The sequence below is a fragment of the Calliphora vicina genome, chromosome 2 (genome assembly GCF_958450345.1).
Source record: "Calliphora vicina chromosome 2, idCalVici1.1, whole genome shotgun sequence".
Classification (NCBI taxonomy): domain Eukaryota; kingdom Metazoa; phylum Arthropoda; class Insecta; order Diptera; family Calliphoridae; genus Calliphora; species Calliphora vicina.
In genome coordinates this window covers 23,044,071-23,063,810 of record NC_088781.1, presented here as the reverse complement: position 1 = coordinate 23,063,810, position 19,740 = coordinate 23,044,071, and the positions used below count along the sequence as shown (strand labels likewise).

General features: G+C 29.1%; 1 protein-coding gene across 2 annotated transcripts in view; it reads left to right on the top strand.

Annotated features, from left to right (window-relative positions):
* LOC135951205 (uncharacterized) overlaps positions 1-19,740 on the top strand; it is a 155,844-nt gene that overhangs the window by 41,710 nt on the left and 94,394 nt on the right. For both annotated transcript variants that reach the window (XM_065500810.1, XM_065500811.1), the window contains exon 3: positions 5,569-5,732. In XM_065500810.1, coding sequence (XP_065356882.1) covers positions 5,569-5,732 — 164 coding nt within the window. The remainder of the gene's footprint in view (positions 1-5,568; positions 5,733-19,740) is intronic.

Here is a 19,740-nt window from a genome sequence, read left to right as displayed (position 1 = left end):
GAGGGATTTTATCGATTTATGGTAGAAAATATAAGTGATCTCAGATTATCGTCCTTTTTCCATTTGGAACCACTATTTACCGACTTATAGCCAGGTTAATGTATCGTATGAAAAATAATTTTTTCGTTCTGTTATTCATGTTCTAGTTCATTGAAATATGAAAAATCGATGTTTGAATGAAAGTATAAGTGATAAGTGATCATATCGAGCCCTTAGCGCCAAATTATCGTAAGCGACATTTTCTAAATTTTTTTTTATTGCAAAAATTAAAATTTTATCGTCCGACTGATGTTTTAGCGTTCTTAGAATATCAAAATTGTTAATAACTTCAAAATTATAGGGGGTAAGATTTAACATTTTACAGTAAACGAATTTTATCGTAAGCGACACATAGTGGTATAGAAGAAAAAGAGGGAAATAAATCTGTAACTTCTAAATAGTTAGATTGGTTTGAATGAAATCTCACACGCGCATAGAAGAAGCGCTGTCGAGTTTAAGTACTGAATGTGGACCTCATGGGCCCACCAGGGACGCGACCAAGGGTCCTCAAAGTAGGACCCCTCGGATGTGTTACATTTTTAAAACGATCCTATATTTTCGTTTGTTTTCCGATTTCAAAAAAATTACACATATAAAATCTTTTCATCAAGCGCTACAAAAGACCTATTCGTAGCTATCAATTATCTTTTATAGCTTAGGAGATATTCGCATTTGAAAATTAAATTTTCAACATTTTTACCCAACCGACTCCAGCTTTTTGATAACAGCGTATCCAAATAATTTCCGATTTTTTCCAGTTTTCCTTCGTTAGACTAACATATGTATATGTCAAATAGAAAAAGAAGTGTTTAAAAATAATGACTAAGTCCAAAGTTATATGCATTTGAATTTAAAAAATTTTAAAAATCCGATTTTTCGCTAATTTTTTGGGAAAAAATAACTTTTTTTCTTTTTAAGTTATCGCAAAAAATTTCTAAGAGGATATATAAGGAATTTATACTTTCTGTAAGCTAAGTTTTCATAAAATATTTTAAATGAAAAAAAAAATTTAAAGTTTTACTTACCGAGGTTACAAGGTTCGTTCAAAAAAACACCTATTTTTTATGTAAAATTAAACTTTAGGGCAAAAATTCGATATCAAAATATAGTAACCGATTTTAGATGGCCCAATATGCTTTTAATTATTTTGTAAAAGGTTCCGATAACTTCGACCCTGGTATGGATATTATAGCCAAAAAACTAAAAATTTCCATTTTTGGGATTTTTCAACACTTTTTTGGGAATTGCGGGATTGCTGATAATAAATTTCAAAATTCGTTTTTATTTTTCCATTTTAAATAGAAAATTTTACATAACTGTGAAATTTCATTAAAAACTATTCATAAATAACAATTTTATTTCAATTCGAAAAATTTGTATCTATGCGAAAATTCAATAAAAAACATATTTTGTCATATTTTTCTATAAAGTATTCCATGAATTTTTAGTTGTCAAAAGTTATAAATATTTTTGAAAAATAGACAAATATTATCGTCCTTTTTCTATTTGGAGCACTATTGACCGACTTATAGCTATATTTATGTTTCATTTGGATCACTATTTGCCTTCACTTTTAGTCACTTTTAACTTTCATCTCATTTTCATATAAAATGTCGATTTTTTTTTAAATACAACTGATCATCGAGATAATCGTCCTTTTTCCATTTGGACCACTATTTAGCGACATATAGCCACTTATATGTTTCAGTTAATTATACCCTTCACCATAAGTGACGAGGGTATATATAAATTTGTTATTCCGTTTGTAATTTCTACATTTTTCATTTGCTGGATCGTTATATATAGCGGAGTTGATATAGCCATGTTCGTCTATCCCTCTGTATGGTGAAATCATATTTCCGTACATATTTATGATTCATACATCAATATATCGGGAATATTTTCGGCTCGGTTGCTATTCAAAATCAATCGGCCCACAAATGGCTTTGATATAAGGAAAAAACCAAGACCATAGATTTTTGGCCTATTTTTATACCCTTCACCTTCGTGAGAAGGGTATATATAAGTTTGTCATTCCGTTTGTAATTTCTACATTTTTCATTTCCGACCCTATAAAGTATATATATTCTGGATCCTTATAGATAGCGGTGTCGATTAAGCCATGTCCGATTTTTGACCTATTTTTGATCTATATCTGGATTACTAAGTCATTAATATAGACAATATGGATATCTAATGATAGATATTTCAAAGTCCATTGCAACGATGTAGATAAGGCTATAGTAAGTTTGACCTACAATAGGTCAAAATCGGGAAAAATATTTTTTAACCCGAATTTTTTTTTCATCAAAAAATGTTTTTTGTCATATATTTTTTTCCAAAAAAAAAATTTAAAAACTAAAACAAAAAATTTAAAAAAAATTTGGAAAAAACTTTTTTTAAAAGATTAAAAAATCAATTTAAAAAAAAAAATTTTGAAAAACAATTAAAAAAAAATTAAATTTAGTTTACCTAAAAATATTTAAAAAAAATTATTTTAAAGTATAATTTGGTGAAGGGTATATAAGATTCGGCACAGCCGAATATAGCTCTCTTAATTGTTTTTTTATTTATATCTGGATTACTAAGTCATTAAGGTAGACAATATGGATATCTAATGATAGATATTTCAATGACCTTTGCAACGGCGAGTAAGTCGGACCTACAATGGGTAAAAATCGGAAGAAATATTTTTTGCCACAAATTTTTTTTCACCAAAAAAATTTTTTTTTATAAAATTTTTTTCACTAATGAATTAAAAAAAAATTAAAATTAAGAGAAAAATTTTATACAAATTTTTTCGCTAATAAATTTGTATTTTAAAGTATAATTTGGTGAATGTAGCCGAATATAGACCTCTTACTTGTTATACAAAATTTAGATTTTTTTTTTATAAGGCCAGAGTAAGTCGGACCTACAATGGGTAAAAATCGGAAGAAATATTTTTTGCCACAAATTTTTTTTCACCAAAAAAATTTTTTTTTATAAAATTTTTTTCACTAATGAATTAAAAAAAAATTAAAATTAAGAGAAAAATTTTATACAAATTTTTTCGCTAATAAATTTGTATTTTAAAGTATAATTTGGTGAATGTAGCCGAATATAGACCTCTTACTTGTTATACAAAATTTAGATTTTTTTTTAATATGATCATTGATCACATATAATCGTCAATATAATTTTTTTTTTTGAAAAAACCACTACTTACAGCTTTAAAGTCACATTATGTTTTACAGAATTTTCATCTAAAAATAGATATTTCTTTGAAAATATAACTGATCACAGTGATCAGTTTTATCCATTTGTAGCCACTTTTAAATTTCAGGCAATTTGTATAAGAAAAATAATTTTTAGCTTGAAAATGTAAGTGATCACAGATTTTTCATTTGGACCACTATTTACCGAATTATAGCCACGTTAATTTTTTATATAAATAATAGATTTTACCTCAGAGTAGCGAAGCTAACCGGGTTGTATATTGTAAAATTTACACTCAAAGTATATGCTTTGAGCGAATTCACTTAATTGTGAATAAATTCGAAAAGAATCCTTAGATTTTTATGATCGATATCTTATTTTATTCCTATTTCAAGTGGCTTTGGGCTAAAAAAATAAATCTGAATAATTTCTGCCATTTTCGATTTTTCATAATTTTTTTAAAACAAAAAATTTAATATTTTCACGTAAAACATATATTTTTTGCTTCAATTTGTTATTATAATTCCGAAACTACTTAGCAGATTAAAACTCAATATACATATATGCGGAAATTTGTAAATAGCATGGGGAAAAAATTTTCAAAATTCAATCATTCAAAAGAAGAACATTAACTACTCAATTTTATGTATATTCAACAAAAAATTTATATTTTGTGAAAATGAGCGAATTTACATAATTAGGAATAAATTCGAAAAAAATCATTGGATTTTTATGATCGATATCTCATTTTGTTGACATTATATATAGCTTTGTGTTAAAGCAATAAATCTTAACAATTTCTGCCGTTTTCGATTTTTCATGAATTTTTTAAAACAAAAAAATTTGATATTTTCATATAAAAATTATATTTTTTGCTTAAATTTGTTATTATAACTCCGAAACTACTGAGCCGATTAAAACGCAATATATATGTGAAAATTTGTACATAGCTTGCAGAAAACGTTTTCAAAATTTAATCATTCAAAAGGAGAACATTAACTACTAAATTTTATTTAAATCAAAGAAAAATTTAAATTTTGTGAAAATAAGCGAATTCACTTAATTGTCAATAAATTCGAAAAAAATCCATCGATTTTTATGATCTATATCTCATTTTGTTGCTATTATATGTGGCTTTGCGCGAAAGTAATAAATAGGTTCATTTTCTGCCTTTTTCTATTTTTCATGATTTTTTTAATATAAAAAAATTTGATATTTTCACATAAAAATTATATTCTTTGCTTCAATTTGTTATTATAACTCCGAAACTACTGAGCCGATTGAAACTCAATATATATGCGGAAATTTGCAAATAGTATGGGAAAAATGTTTTCAAAATTCAATCATTCAAAAGGAGAACATTAATTACTAAATTTTATGTAAATCAAAGAAAAATTAAAATTTTGTGAAAATAGGCGAATTCACTTAATTGTCAATAAATTCGAAAAAAATCAATTGATTTTTATGATCGGTATCTTATTTTGTTCCTATTACATGTGGCTTTGCACTAAAGCAATAAATCTGAACAATTTCTGCCGTTTTCGATTTTTCATGATTTTTTTAAAACAAACAAATTCAATTTGTTATTATAACTCCGAAACTAATGAGCCGATTGAAATGCAATATATAAGTGGATTAAAGGATATGTTAAATTAAATTTTTCTAATTTTACTTTAATAATATTGGACTAACTGTTTTTGAGTAATCATTAATTATGTGGAGAAACGTCTAAAAAAAAATCAAAATTTTACTTAAATATTTTTTTTAAAAAAACCTCTCTATGGAATTTAAAATTTGGACAATATTTGTATTACTGGAACCACAATACATAAAAATTGGTTAGTGGTTTAAAAAGCCTCTAAAATTTTTCGATTTTGTTGCCCTGTGTTATTTATGGAAATGTGTCATTAATTAGGTTTTAAGGTGTTTGAAATTTTCCTTCGGATTCTAAGTTCGTAATTGTTTTAAGTCATTTTAGATGTAATTTGTCTGTTTTTCCATCCATATAGCAGAAGCACCACTGTGCCTTGTGTTTTATTTGTTAATATCTGCATTACAAAATATCTTCCACAATAAATATTATTACCAAGTAATCATTTATTTATTAGAAGAATAAAATAATAATTTGACATATTTAAATATTAATATTTACTACTTCTATGACTGTATTTGTTCATGCTTGGGTCTGAGTATTATAAATCAGACTCAGACATAGCCACAGCCATACATTTAAAAGTTACTTCTTGTACTTGTATTGCATTCAAAAAAATATTTAAATTTTCAATTTTCAATTTACTATTGTATTTCTGTGTGTTTGTGTAAATTTTCTAGGTTTTCTTGTTGACAAGTTTGGTAAATACAAACCAGTTGTGGTTATGAGTCTTCTATTGAATGCCATCTTCCATCATTCATTGCTGTTTATACCGCAACAGGAAATACCGGGTGTTGTGCCATCAGCATTTGTAATGCGTCATCCTGATAGCGGTGATATTGAGGTAAGAGTTTAAACTGATTTTATTTTATTATACTTTTTTCTACCTCATTTTCACTACAATATACAGTTTTTGTAATTTTAATTGAAAAGTTTTACATATCGATGACATGCATGAGCATGCCTGATTGTGTGTTCGACTGAGTTTATTTATAGCAACTGAAGTGCAAGGAAAAAAAGTTTATTTATTTTTGTTTGATATGTGGTGGGTAGAATGTGTATTGTGGCAATGAGTGTGTCAGTCAGTCACTCGACTGCATATTTGTATTGAATAGTTTTCTGTTGTACTATATTGGTATTGGTATACGACATGCTATGTTGTAGTTGTGCTCAATCATATTGAGTAATTATCCTTTAACTAGGACACTTAAGCATATATTTCTAACTATTGTCAATGTGCTGTTTTGTGTACAGCTGTCAATGGAAATTGTTTGCCGGATCTTAATTAATGTAGAATTCTAGGGAAATACATATTTAAAATTTAATATGTTGGAAATGATAAAAGATGAAACTAAACTAAGACCGCATAAAAATATCTACAATTGAAGCTAAACTTTGACTTTATAAATTTCTCGAATTGAATACGAGTACAATAAATTTAAGACGATTGAATCTAAACTATGACTGTATAGAAACTATGACTATGATTGAAGCTAAATAGGACTAGAAAAGCAGCTACGATCGACCCTAAACTGAGACTGCATCGAGACCATTGAAGAAAAACTGTGACAGAATATAAACCAACGAATAAAACCATATAGAGACTGTAAGTGATTGAAGCCAAATTTGACTATGGTTGAAGCTAAACTGCAACTGAATTAAGACCTATAATTGAAGCTAAGTTTGACTAAGATTGAAGCTAAATTCCACCTGTATTAAGACCTATGATTGAAGCTAAATTTGACTAAGATTGAAGCTAAATGGCAACTGAATTAAGACCTATGATTGAAGCTAAGTTTGACTATGATTGAAGCTAAGTTTGACTAAGATTGAAGCTAAATTCCAACTGTATTAACCTATGATTGAAGCTAAATTTGACTAGGATTGAAGCTAAATGGCAACTGAATAAAGATTGAAGCTAAACTGCAACTGAATTAAGACCTATGATTGAAGCTAAGTTTGACTAAGACTGAAGCTAAATGCCAACTGAATAAAGACCTATGATTGCAGCTAAGTTTGACTATGATTGAAGCTAAACTGTGACTGTAAAATGTCCTAAGGTTGAAGCTAAATACGACTAATATTATTGAAGCAGAACTGTGGCTTTATAAAAACCTAAGATTGAAGCTATATATGATTATGATTGAAGACCTATAATTGAAGCTAAGTTTGACTATGTTGCCAGCTAAACTCTAACTAAATAAAGGCCTATGATTGAAGCTAAGTTTGACTATGATTGAAGCTAAACTGCAACTGAATTAAGACCTATAATTGAAGCTAAGTTTGACTAAGATTGAAGCTAAATTCCACATGTATTAAGACCTATGATTGAAGCTAAATTTGACTAAGATTGAAGCTAAATGGCAACTGAATATAGACCTATGATTGAAGCTAAGTTTGACTAAGATTGAAGCTAAATTCCACATGTATTAAGACCTATGATTGAAGCTAAGTTTGACTAGGATTGAAGATAAATGGCAACTGAATAAAGACCTATGATTGAAGCTAAGTTTGGCTATGATTGAAGATAAGTTTGACTAAGATTGAAGCTAAATTCCACCTGTATTAAGACCTATGATTGAAGCTAAATTTGACTAGGATTGAAGATAAATGGCAACTGAATAAAGACCTATGATTGAAGCTAAGTTTGACTATGATTGAAGCTAAGTTTGACTAAGAATGAAGCTAAATTCCACATGTATTAAGACCTATGATTGAAGCTAAGTTTGACTAAGAATGAAACTAAATGGCAACTGAATAAAGACCTGTGATTGAAGCTAAGTTTGACTATTATTGAAGCAAACTTGTTACTGTAAAAAGTCATTATCTACATCTTTGGTATCTTTGGTGACCCCCACTGAAATTTTCCGGCGAAAATGTTTGTCTAATATTTTAATCCTTAAATGTCCTTTTTGAAAGGACTTTTTTTGATTTTCTCGAAAAAAGGGTCAAATTGTCCCCTAAGGATAGGAGCTAGAGGGTTAAGATCTTCCACAAAAATGATGACCATAAAATTCCACAATATAACTCTGACAATAAGAATTCTCTTAGACATTAACTTACAAAATTTTTTTCAGTTAGTATACTGCTCCCTTCGATCAAAAAATGAAAACTTTGACCCTCAGTAAAAAAAAAATTCAGACCAGGTGGACTATAAGTTTATTTTACAAAAATGATCTACTCAATATGCCCTTTCAGAATTATAAGGTCGCTGTTCTGTTTCAATCAAAAAGTCTCAATATGTTGGACAGTGTAACACCGTACGACACTCAATATTAGACACGAACCGGATGATATACGTCTGAAACTATAAATTAAATGGAGAAAAATTGCGTTTACGGTTTTTCATTTCGTGATCCTGTTTCCTTTTAAAAGGATTTAAAATTTTCAGTGGAGTACATTTTTAAAAAAATGTTTTAAAATACTTCTGATCATCCTACTATGTCAAGTTTGGTGTCAAATGATGAAGAAGAGTTGTAAAATATTTCGTATTATTTTTATTTTATCCTGTAAGGATCAAAAGATGTCACAAATGTCCTTTCATATTTTTATCCTTGAAAATCCTTTTAGATTTCCAATAATTTAAAAAAAAAAAAATTGTGGGTTAAAGACCCAAATATTGAATACCACATGCCAAAATTTCATCCTTCTATCTTAACTACTTAAGTGTTAAAAAATATTTTAAATTTGAATTATTTCATTTTTTATATTTTATTTTAATATTTCATTCGAAAAAAATATGTATAACAAAATGCGTTGTGAAAAGCAACGAAGAAGACTTTTTTAATAAACAAGTAAAATGGTTTAGTAGGGCAAGCCCGCCTTATGATACCCTACACCGGGTATATGATTATAAAGAGTTTTCTTTTGATATGAAACTTATTTGTGTTGAATCTTATTTGAATACACACATTTTCGGTAGTTGGCCTTATATGGGAGCTATGATTAATTATGGACCAATCGTCAGAAAATTTGGTGGGATGAATTGTGAATATATGAAACATATTTGTGTTGAATTTTGTTTGAATACTGACATATTTCAGAGATTTATGTATATTAATGACATTTTCGAGAATGTTGCTTATATGGGAGCTATGGAATATTGTTGACCGATCGTCACGAAATTTGGTCGTGAGAGTTCGGCTTACATAAAACTTAATTGTGCTGAATTTGGTTTTGAATATGTTTATAATTAAGATATTTATGAGAGCTTAACTATTTTCAAATAGGCCAATTGTATGGGGCTGATTCTAATCAAATTCAATAGCCTTTGTCCTTGGGGCAATATAAAGGTTTGTGCCAAATTTTGTCGAATTATCTTTAAACCTGCGACGTGTAGTTTGATTACAAGGTTTACATGGATGGACGGACAGACGGACGGACATCGCTTAGTCGACTCAGAAAGTGATCCTGAGCAGATTGGTATACTTTAGTGTTGGTGTTGGGACAATATTGTTGTATGTTGCAAACAACAGCCCTAACCCATTATACCTCCCCACTGGTGTAGTTTATAAACATGCACTTTTCTTAATAAGACTTTTTTGTATACTAATAAATTTTTTTGTTATATTTTTTTATTTGACCTTTATATTTATATATAAAGGATGGAATTTTGACATTTAGTATAGAATATTTAGGCCTTTAACGCACTATTTTTTTAAAAGGAATTTATTGGCAATCTTAAAGGATATTAAAGGATCAAAATTTTAAAGGACATTTTTGACATCTTTTGATCCTTAGAGAATAAAATAAAAATAATACAAAATATTTTACAACTCTTCTTGTTCTTTTGACATACAATTTGTTATTGTTGGAAGAGCAGGAGTATTTTTAAATATTTTTTGAAAATTGTACTTCTTTTAAACTTTGAAGTCCTTAAAAAAGGACACAGGATCACGAAATGAAAAACTGAAAACACAGTTTTTCTCCATTAAATTTATAGTTTCAGACGTATATCATTCGGTTCGTTTCTAACGAATTTTTTCTCTATTTGTCGGACGGTGTAATCTACGATTGATGGTAAACTGTGAGTGTACAAAGAAGTACGATTGAAACATTGATACGACTTTATAAAGACTTACGATTGAACTTTATTTAGTAATTTATAAAGACTTACGATTTAAGCTTATTTAAGACTATACACGCAGAGAAAAAGTATAGTTGGGCATGGTTACTGTAACCATTTCAATATTGTTACAAGTTTTTTTAACAATATTATAGTCACAGTAACCATTTACATGATGGTGGTAACCATAATATGATTGATTTACGATTCACATGATTGTGTCAACCATATACTATATGGTTACAGTAAACAAATATATGTTTGTGACAACCATTCATATGATGAAGGAATTATCATATTATGGTGCTCTCGGCTTAAGGCTTATCATAATCTGAGAACAACATATTATGATAAAATTATTCATCATAAATATGGTTGCCACAAACATATATTTGTTTACTGTAACCATATATATGGTTGATACAATCATGTGAATCGTAAATTAACCATATTATGGTTACCACAATCATGTAAATGGTTACTGTGACTATAATATTTTTAAAAATCTTGTAACACTATTTAAATGGTTACAGTAACCATGACCAATTGACCAAGACCTCGATTGAAGCTAATTTTATTTAGCACTTTAATTTATATTAAGAATATATAAATACCTTTTATTAAAGGTAATTTAAAACTATCTAAATACCTACGATTACAGATAATTTAAGACCATATAAAGACCTACTGTTAAAGCTAATTTAAGACTATTTAAACACACTTGATTCTAGCTAATTTTCAACAAAAATATAAATGTTTCTATTAACTTCCCTTAACGAACATTCCCTTTTCAAACTCAAGACCCAACATTAAGCATACTTCCCTTTGTATTTAAATTGCTTCATCTATGAAATATTAAATTATACACTTGCTATTACAGACTTTGTGTAATAATTATATGTATGGTGCTATTTCATCTTCTTGTTCATTAGTAATTCATCTAATAAAATTTTACACTTTGCTCTCCATACTTAAACAAATTTGATTCAATTTATAACTACACATACACAAACAAATTATTCACAACACATTTATAGGAATACATGCAAATAATACATGGTTTCTAATAAATATTAGAACCACCATATATGTATGTATATATTGATGTATGTACTAAGTATAAACAAATTCCCCATCTTAATTAAAATAATATATTTGAGTGAGCATTTTAAATTGCTTTTACATTATTGCTTGCGGTTTACACATCACTACCTTATTGTATAGTTACATACATTCAAATATTTCCATACATATGGATGTATATCCTTTGTGTAAATGTATATTGATACACATTGCTGAGTATATAAATGCATCATACTTATCTTTCACATGATATTGATTAAGTTTCCGGTGCAAATTGTCTATTCCACCACCTTGCCTGTTTTGTGCAGCATGTGGAAAACTTTTGCAGTATGTTGGGGAAAAAAATGTGTTGTTTGGTATGCAGTTTTGTAAACAACAATGAAACTGGCTATATTAGTTACAGGTTGATTTTATAAAATAATATTTGTAGTAGCTACATATAATTGGTCGATTCACAAGGTCTCCTATCTTGTCATATTGTCATAATGTTCTAATATTTTACAATGATTTGGAAAAAAAATCCTAAAATGTTGCTATGTCTGTTTTGTAATCGTAACAAATCAGCAGCGACCGGTGCCGAACGCCTAAGAGTCGGTTAAGTCGAGCCGCCGAGTCGTGAAATATTAGAACATTATGACAATATGACATGATAGCAGACCTTGTGAATCCATCAAATATGTGTTGCAAAATATGTTAGCAGGGATTTTATGTAAATTAGTTATGTATACTCACTCAAATGCATAGATAAACAACTAAGAAAGTATTGTCGGTCAAGCCCGACCATATAATACCCTACACTAAGTAAAAGAGCAAAAACATTTTTCTTTTAAAATTTCAATAATTTATATTTTTGAGTGATTTTTGGAAGTGGGTTATATGGGAGCTATGACCAATTATGAACCGATCACCATGAAATTAGGTCGTGTGATTTATGTCTATATGAAAGTTTACTATATTGAATTTTGTGTGTATACCAACATTTTTAAGCGATTTATGCACGTTAAAGTGATTTTCGGAAGCGGGTTTATATGGGAGCTATGACTAATTATGGACCGATTGTAACAAAATTTGGTGACATGAATTTTGTATATATAAAACTTATTTGGAGCGCAATTTGTGGAGATACATTTATAAATTAAACATTTATGACCGATAAAGTCCAATTTCGGAAGGACATTTGTATGGGGGCTAGGTGAAATAATGGACTGATTTCAGCCAGTTTCAATAGGCTTGGTCCCTGGGACGAAAAAGTAATATGTACCAAATTTGATCGAAATATCTTCAAAATTGCGACCTGTACTCTGCGCACAAAGTTTACATGGACAGCCAGCCAGCCAACCAGACGGACGGACGGACATCGTTTAATCGACTCAGAAAGTGATTCTAAGTCGATCGGTATACTTTAAGGTGGGTGTTAGACTAATATTTTTGGTCGTTACAAACATCTGCACAAACGCATTATACCCTCACCACTATGGTGGTGTAGGGTATAATAATAAACAAATAAAACTTAGGATAGTACAAAGAAAATAAGAAAAGTCTTCCTTCTATCATGATAAATTCTGTCCATATTGCAATCTTATTTTTAAGGGGATTAATTAATCGATTAATTAATGAAATGAGACCATTGGGTTGCATGTTAATAAATGTGATTTCCTTTGTACTTTCCTTTAAGTATTGCCGCTTCTACGACGCACAGTGGTATGAGAAAAAAAAAGAGGGAAATAAATCTGTAACTTCTAAACGCTCAATCCGATTAGAATGAAATTTCACATGCGCAAAGGGGAAGTGTTGTCGAGTTTAAGTTTTGAACTTGGATCTCATAGGCCCACCAGGAGCGGGGCCAGGGGTTCCTAAATTAGGACACCTCGGGTATGTTCAATTTTAAAAATGATTCTATTTCCGATTTCAAAAAAAATTACGTATATGGAATCTTCTTGTCGAGCTCTACATAAAACTTTGTCGTAGATATCAATTATCTCTTATAGCTTAGGAGATATTCGCATTTGAAAATTAAATTTTCAACATTTTTACCCACCCTACTCCAGATTTTCTCCGTTTTTCTTTTGTAGGTTTAACAACAAATGTATATATCACATAAAGAAAGAATTGTTTAAAAATCATGACTGGGTCCAAAGTTACATGCATTTGAATTTAAAAAATTTAAAAAAGGCGATTTTTTGCTATTTTTTGGGAAAAAAGTACTTTTTTACTTTTTAACTTATCTAAAAAATTTCTAAAAGGATGTATAATGAATTTGTACTTTTTGAAAAGCTAACTTTACACGAAATATTTTAAATGAAAAACAAATTTATAATTTTTGATACCAAGGGGACCAGGTCCATTCAAAAACGCCTATTTTTTCTGTAAAATTCAATTTTAGGGCAAAAATTCTCAAATCGCATAGTCGATATCAAAATATAGTAACGCATTTTAGATGGCCCAATATGTTCTTAATTATTTTGTAAAGGATTCCGATAACCCCGCCTCTGGTATGGATATTATAGCCAAACAAACAAAAATATCCCATTTTTGGAATTTTTCAATACTTTTTTGGGAATTGCGGGATTCGTCATTACAAATTTCAAAAATTGTTTTTATTTTTCCATTTTCAATAAAAAAATCTATATAAGTGTAAAATTTCATTAAAAAATATTCATAAATAAAAATTTTATTACAATTTGAAAAATTTGTATCTATGCAAAAACTTAATAAAAAGCTTTTTTTGTCATATTTTTCAAAAAAGTATTTCATGAATTTTTTAATTGGCAAAAGTTATATACATTATTGAAAAGTAGACAAAATCCTCTATCCATTGATATATAACATATGTTTTTTATGTGGCAAATTAATTAGGGAAAACTTAACAATTCGCAGAGGTTTTATGTAGTGTTCGATGAGAATATTCTATATATGTAATTTTTTTGAAATCGGAACACAAACGAAGAAATAGGATAATTTTTAAAACTGACCATACCCGAGGTGTCCTACTTTGGGACCCCTGACCCAGCTCCTGGTGGGCTCATGAGTCGTGGTTTTATATATTGTAACATTATGATTACCGTGTCGACTTTCAGTTAGAGATTGTAAGGCGGTAATCTGGATAATTCCAGCGATTTTACAAACTCGTTTGGTTAGTTGATGATATCAGTTTGGGCAGTAACGGAATCCAGATTCTGTGATGAAGATTCGTCTAAGACTCATCCTTGATAGCTTATCTAAGCATGCTAGGCATGGATGTGTTACCTCAGGTTTATCAGAGCCGGAAATTGGCAGAATAGGTGGGACACCGTCTCCTCCTTTTCTTCATTGTGACAACTCCTACAGTAGTCATCGTACCGTAGGCCCAATCTTCTAGCATGTGTCCCAATTATACACGGTCCTTTAATAAAGGAGACAATTAGCCTTATTTGCTTACGACGAAATTCCATAAGTAGATACGTCCTGCTGGAACCATATTCACCAGGTTCAAGTAGACCTCGTAATAACACAGGAAGACTCGTGCCAATACTTTTTTTTTTCATATTTTATTTATTGTATTTTCAAAAAATAATGTCATCTATCAATAATTTGTTCAAATCTTAAATCGAAATAATAATTTTTATTTACGTCCCACCACAGGTGGACGAAAAATGATGTTTAATTTATAGATCCTATGCCAATATTTAAAAAAAAGAATTAGGCAAATCGGTCCAGGCGTTCTGCGATTTTATTATATCGAAAAAAATAGGCGTAAAGGTGGGAGTGGTCAATTATGATTTCAGTAAAAACTTAAATTGGATTGTTACGGAGATAAAAAAAAAATTAACCAAATTCGTGCAGACGTTTTCCGATTTTAGATAAATTTAAAAAAAGTGGTTGTGGTCATTTCTTCTTTCAATAAAAACTTAAATTGGATTACTACAACCATTTAAAACAAATTTGCGATATCGGTGCCACTGTTTTCCAATTTTCGATAAAACGAAAAAAGTGGGCGTAAAAGTGGGCTCGGTCAATTTTTCTCTCCGTAAAAACCTAAGTTGGACTATGACGAACATTTAAACAAAAATTATGCAAATCAGTCCAGCCGTTCTCAACAGATGCAATTACCAACGAACGACATTTGATTTTAATTTATATAGATTTTCTATCCTTTGATATTTGAGAGAAAATTTCATAGGAATACCACCAACACAGGCATTGTTAATATTTATTACATAAAATTTAAGAAAATTTCATTGTTGATTACAAAACCTTAAATCCACTAGAATTATTGAACAGGTTATTGGAAGTATTCAATTCAATCAATTAAATTTCAACGAAATTGTTACCAAATAATTTGGTGTTACCGTAATAAAGCGAAACTAATTAATGTAGGCCAATTTCAAATGAAATAAACAGAATTTCATTGTTTGAATTCGAAACAGAAATAATAATACAATTATGCAAAAGTGAACGAAAATCATATGCTGGAGTTCTCATGAAGCAATTCTGTTGAAGTTCATAGAATACGGAAATACTTATAGTTTTCCCTTGTCATATATTCAACAGAGCAAAGCATAGCGAGTGGGTTGCAAGGTAACTAGTGTTAGTTATTTAAGGTTAACTAATTTTATAATCCATAGCAAACTAATTCTGTGAGCTAATGAATACATGCTATACTTTTAGTTAATTTTGAATCCACTCTCTCTCTTTTATTTACATAAATTTACACATAATAAGTCTAATATATATTTTTCTATTTACACAAACAAATGTTGCATCTTACTAGTAGTAGATGTGTTTAGTTGTAGTAGTAAATATTTGAAAATACTTAATAATGCCAATAAATAGATACATGTAGAAATATTTAGTATTGAATATTTATTTATTTTCCTCAACGTTTGCATACTAATGCATAGTTTATACCACAGCAAGAAGGTAAATTTTGTAATATTTTCAATGAGATTAAATCACGAAATATTGTATATATTTTTGGTATTTCTCTGTAAAGTATGAAAGTATCATGAGAGAGATGAGAAATGAGGTACAATTCAAATAGGAAAAGTACTTAGGGGATATAAGTTGAACCGTTGTGCAAAAAAACTCTATTCTAATGATTAAAGTGTTCAACAGATTAGCAAGAATTGGTCCGGACAGGCTTATGACTTTTTTGAGAATGATTTTAAAATGCTTTAAAGCAATGATCGGCACAGAGAAAACTTGATAAATAGATTAATATAACATACTAGCGGATATATAGCATGTGCTACTACACTTTTGTAAAAAAGTACCAAAAATAGGGATCACTTTGTACGTTCAAATTTAAAAAAGTGCCAAAATCCATTTGAAATTTTTTTGAGATGGAATAAGATTCCATTCAAATTTACTTTCTGGGATATGGTATACAAAAAACAACCAAGGCTGTTTTATCTCCTTAAAGTACAAAAATCAAAAATTCTACTTTTTTCGGATAAATTCAGATTAGCTTTATTAGTTAAAGAGATGTAGAGTTACCGATTTTACCCGTTTTTTTTTTTTTTTTTTTAAATTTTTAACACCTTAAAATTCTAATTTCCAAAAATCCCTTTTTAGTGGATCTACACATCGGGAGAGCTGCCTACGTACAAAATTTCAAGACATAAAAAATTTAAAAATTGGGAAAAAATTTTGTTTTGAAAATTCGACTTTACGAATGGACCTAAGCAGTGTTTTAGGTGTATAAAGACTTCATCACAAAATTAACTTTCTAATGAAATTTATTTTGTATTCATCTGTTGTATGGTTTCAGAGCCTATAACGGACATAGGTTGAAACATATTTTGTGTTTTATAAATGGGGGATTTCATGTGAAGTGAACCAACCAACTTTTGAAATCGATGTCTTCCGAATCGATTTTTGCCAAAAAAATCAATAATTTTATATCTTGAATTACAAAACATTTATTTTGATATATACCCCACTCGTATTCAACGAAGCGACCAAAATTTAAAAGGGTCCATTTTGGAAAAAACCCATGTTTTGCAAAAAAAAAAAATCAATAATTTTATATCTTGAATTACAAAATATTTATTTTGATAGATATCCTACTCGCATCCCACTAAGCGACCAAAAATGTATTCAAGGAAAATATCTAAGCTTTCTTTTGAGCAAAAGGGGCCATTTTGAAAAAAAAGCCAAAAAAGTTTTTGATTTCGGAAAAAAAATTCAAAATTTTTTATTTTTTTTTCGAAATATTGAAGAAATAGCTATCTAAATATTTGGGACACATTTTTCTAAGAACAATATGTAAAAATTACATGGATAAGAAAAAACACCTATTTGGCCGAAATGTCAAATTTTGACCCCTCTAACTCAAAGAGTTCTCGACTGATCTTGTTGAAAAATAGGTGCAAATTTCATCCCGATCGGAAGATCACTTGACATGAAATTCCTCATATATATATTGTTACGTTTTAACCTTTTCAAAACGTTTGGTTTATTTCCTTTAAATAAACCGGATACTTTTGATTGCAAATAAAAGCCGTTTAGTAGTTTAAAAATTGTAACAACTCTTTATTTCTTTAAAATGTACAACAACAATAGAATTAAATAGCCGCTCATGTTTTTTATACACGTTTATAAATTCTCAGAAATACAGACACAATTTATAATGTACACGAATTTACTTGAAAAACACAACACACTTTAAGGCACTTAGTTGATGTTTATTCGAAAAGCGTCTCTGATAAACTCACTAACGACTGCAACCTCTGCTACTATTTATAACACTGCCATCTGCACTCTAGATTTCTCTTTAACTGTCTAGAGGTTTCTAATACATACGCCATCTGTGGTGTACTTTCTACAATGTTCTTTAACTGAATATTCGAAATCGAATACAGCGTTGCCAACTTACGATCAAATCAACTGAAAGCTTTTATTTAATAATGCCCACAGATATGTTACAGTTTTACAGCACTGTTATTTGAAAACATTATGCTACTTTTAAATCAGCCGTTAAAATCGTTATATTTGAATTCAAGTACAATTTCGTAACAATATAGATTTGCAAGGGTAAAAAAAATTGATGTAAAAATATTAATTCTTTTTAAAATAAAATGTTATTTATAAACCTTTAGAAGAAATAAATAGTATTATTAAGTCTCCCTTTGTGAATTAATACTAATTCAGAAATGTGGATTCTAGCTTATTCGAAACAAATAGTTTTTTTACCTCAATATCATTCTTATTTAATAAATTATCGCAAAACCGAATCGAAACCGATCGGTTTTCAATTTTTTAAAACCGAAACGGTGGTTTAGAAATTCTTCGGTTTTTTGGAAACTCTATTCTATTTGTAATTTCTACGTTTTTTACCCCATAAAGTATATATATTATGGATCATTATTGAGTCGACGTAGCCATGACCGTTCGTCTGTCCATCTGTATATTGAAATGATTTTCCGTGGCCCCCAGATAGTCAAAATCTGAAAATTTATTTTTAACCCGATTTTTTTTTCATAAAAACATTTTTTTAAGTCATACATTCTTTTTTCTCTCCTAAATTCATTTTCCAAAAATTTTTTTTTCAAAATTAAAAAAAAATTTAAAAAAAAAATTTAAAAAAATGTTTTTAAAAAAGATTAAAAAAACAATTTGGAAAAAAAAGTTTTCTCGAACAAAGCTTTACGATTATTCTGCTATATTAATGATCTTCGGCGCTCTATAGGTTTTGAACCCAGCTGAAACTTCTCTTCTTTGCACTGTTCGTACACTTAACTCCAGATTAAGAGAATGAATCTATCTACTGTAGAAACTGACGTGTATAGATCTTTTTTGAACTCTTTCACAATTCCTGCATCTTTCTTAACTGTTGCGCATTTTGGTCGACCGTCTTTGTTAACACTGATAATGAGGACACATAATACTGTTACTTTTGTTTACCTTTTAAAATGGGTGGTTTATTTCCTTTAAATAAAGCGGATACTTCTGATTGCAAATAAAAGCAGTTAAGTAGTTTAAAATTGTAACAACTAATAGTCACTTTCTTCTAATGTTCACACTTTAAAAACACACTTTATAAGGTACAGTTGATGTTACTTCTTACATCGTCCATCATAAACTAAAAGATTGCAGGCGCCATATTCCTTCCAGTAGCTTCATGAAAGTTCTATATATTCAATGTTGTATGTTCCACAGCTATGTTAATAATATCCACAGTTATGCTAACATCTGTTAATAGACCGGTAAACAACATTGTCCACAATTAGAAGTTTCCAGAAATAGGAAGGTTAAAAAACATGATGCATATTGGTACATTTAGCCCAAAACAGTTCATATTAGTACAATTTGTAATTAAAATTTCACATCCCTGCTTTATTAACTGTGTAATATGTATAAGAATGTTTGTATATAATGTAAATATATGTATGTGTATAAATTTGATAACTATGTATTGGCATCTTCTAGAAAGGTTAATTTACTACAAGCCTATTTGATGACCATGATGTCTTGGTTGTTAGTCTTTTCTTGTTATTGTACTAGTTGTGGCTTTTAAGACATACAAATCTATTGCTTTATTATTTATACTTGTAAATAATAGTCTGTTGTAAGCAAAACTCTATATTGAAAATTATTAAGGAAATATTCTGCCTTGAATGGCTGCTAACATTCCAATACTAATAATATACGAATTGTAATTTTGTTGGCCCAGTCTTTGTATGGGATTTTCTTGAGGCTGTAAGAATGCAAATGATTTTATTTA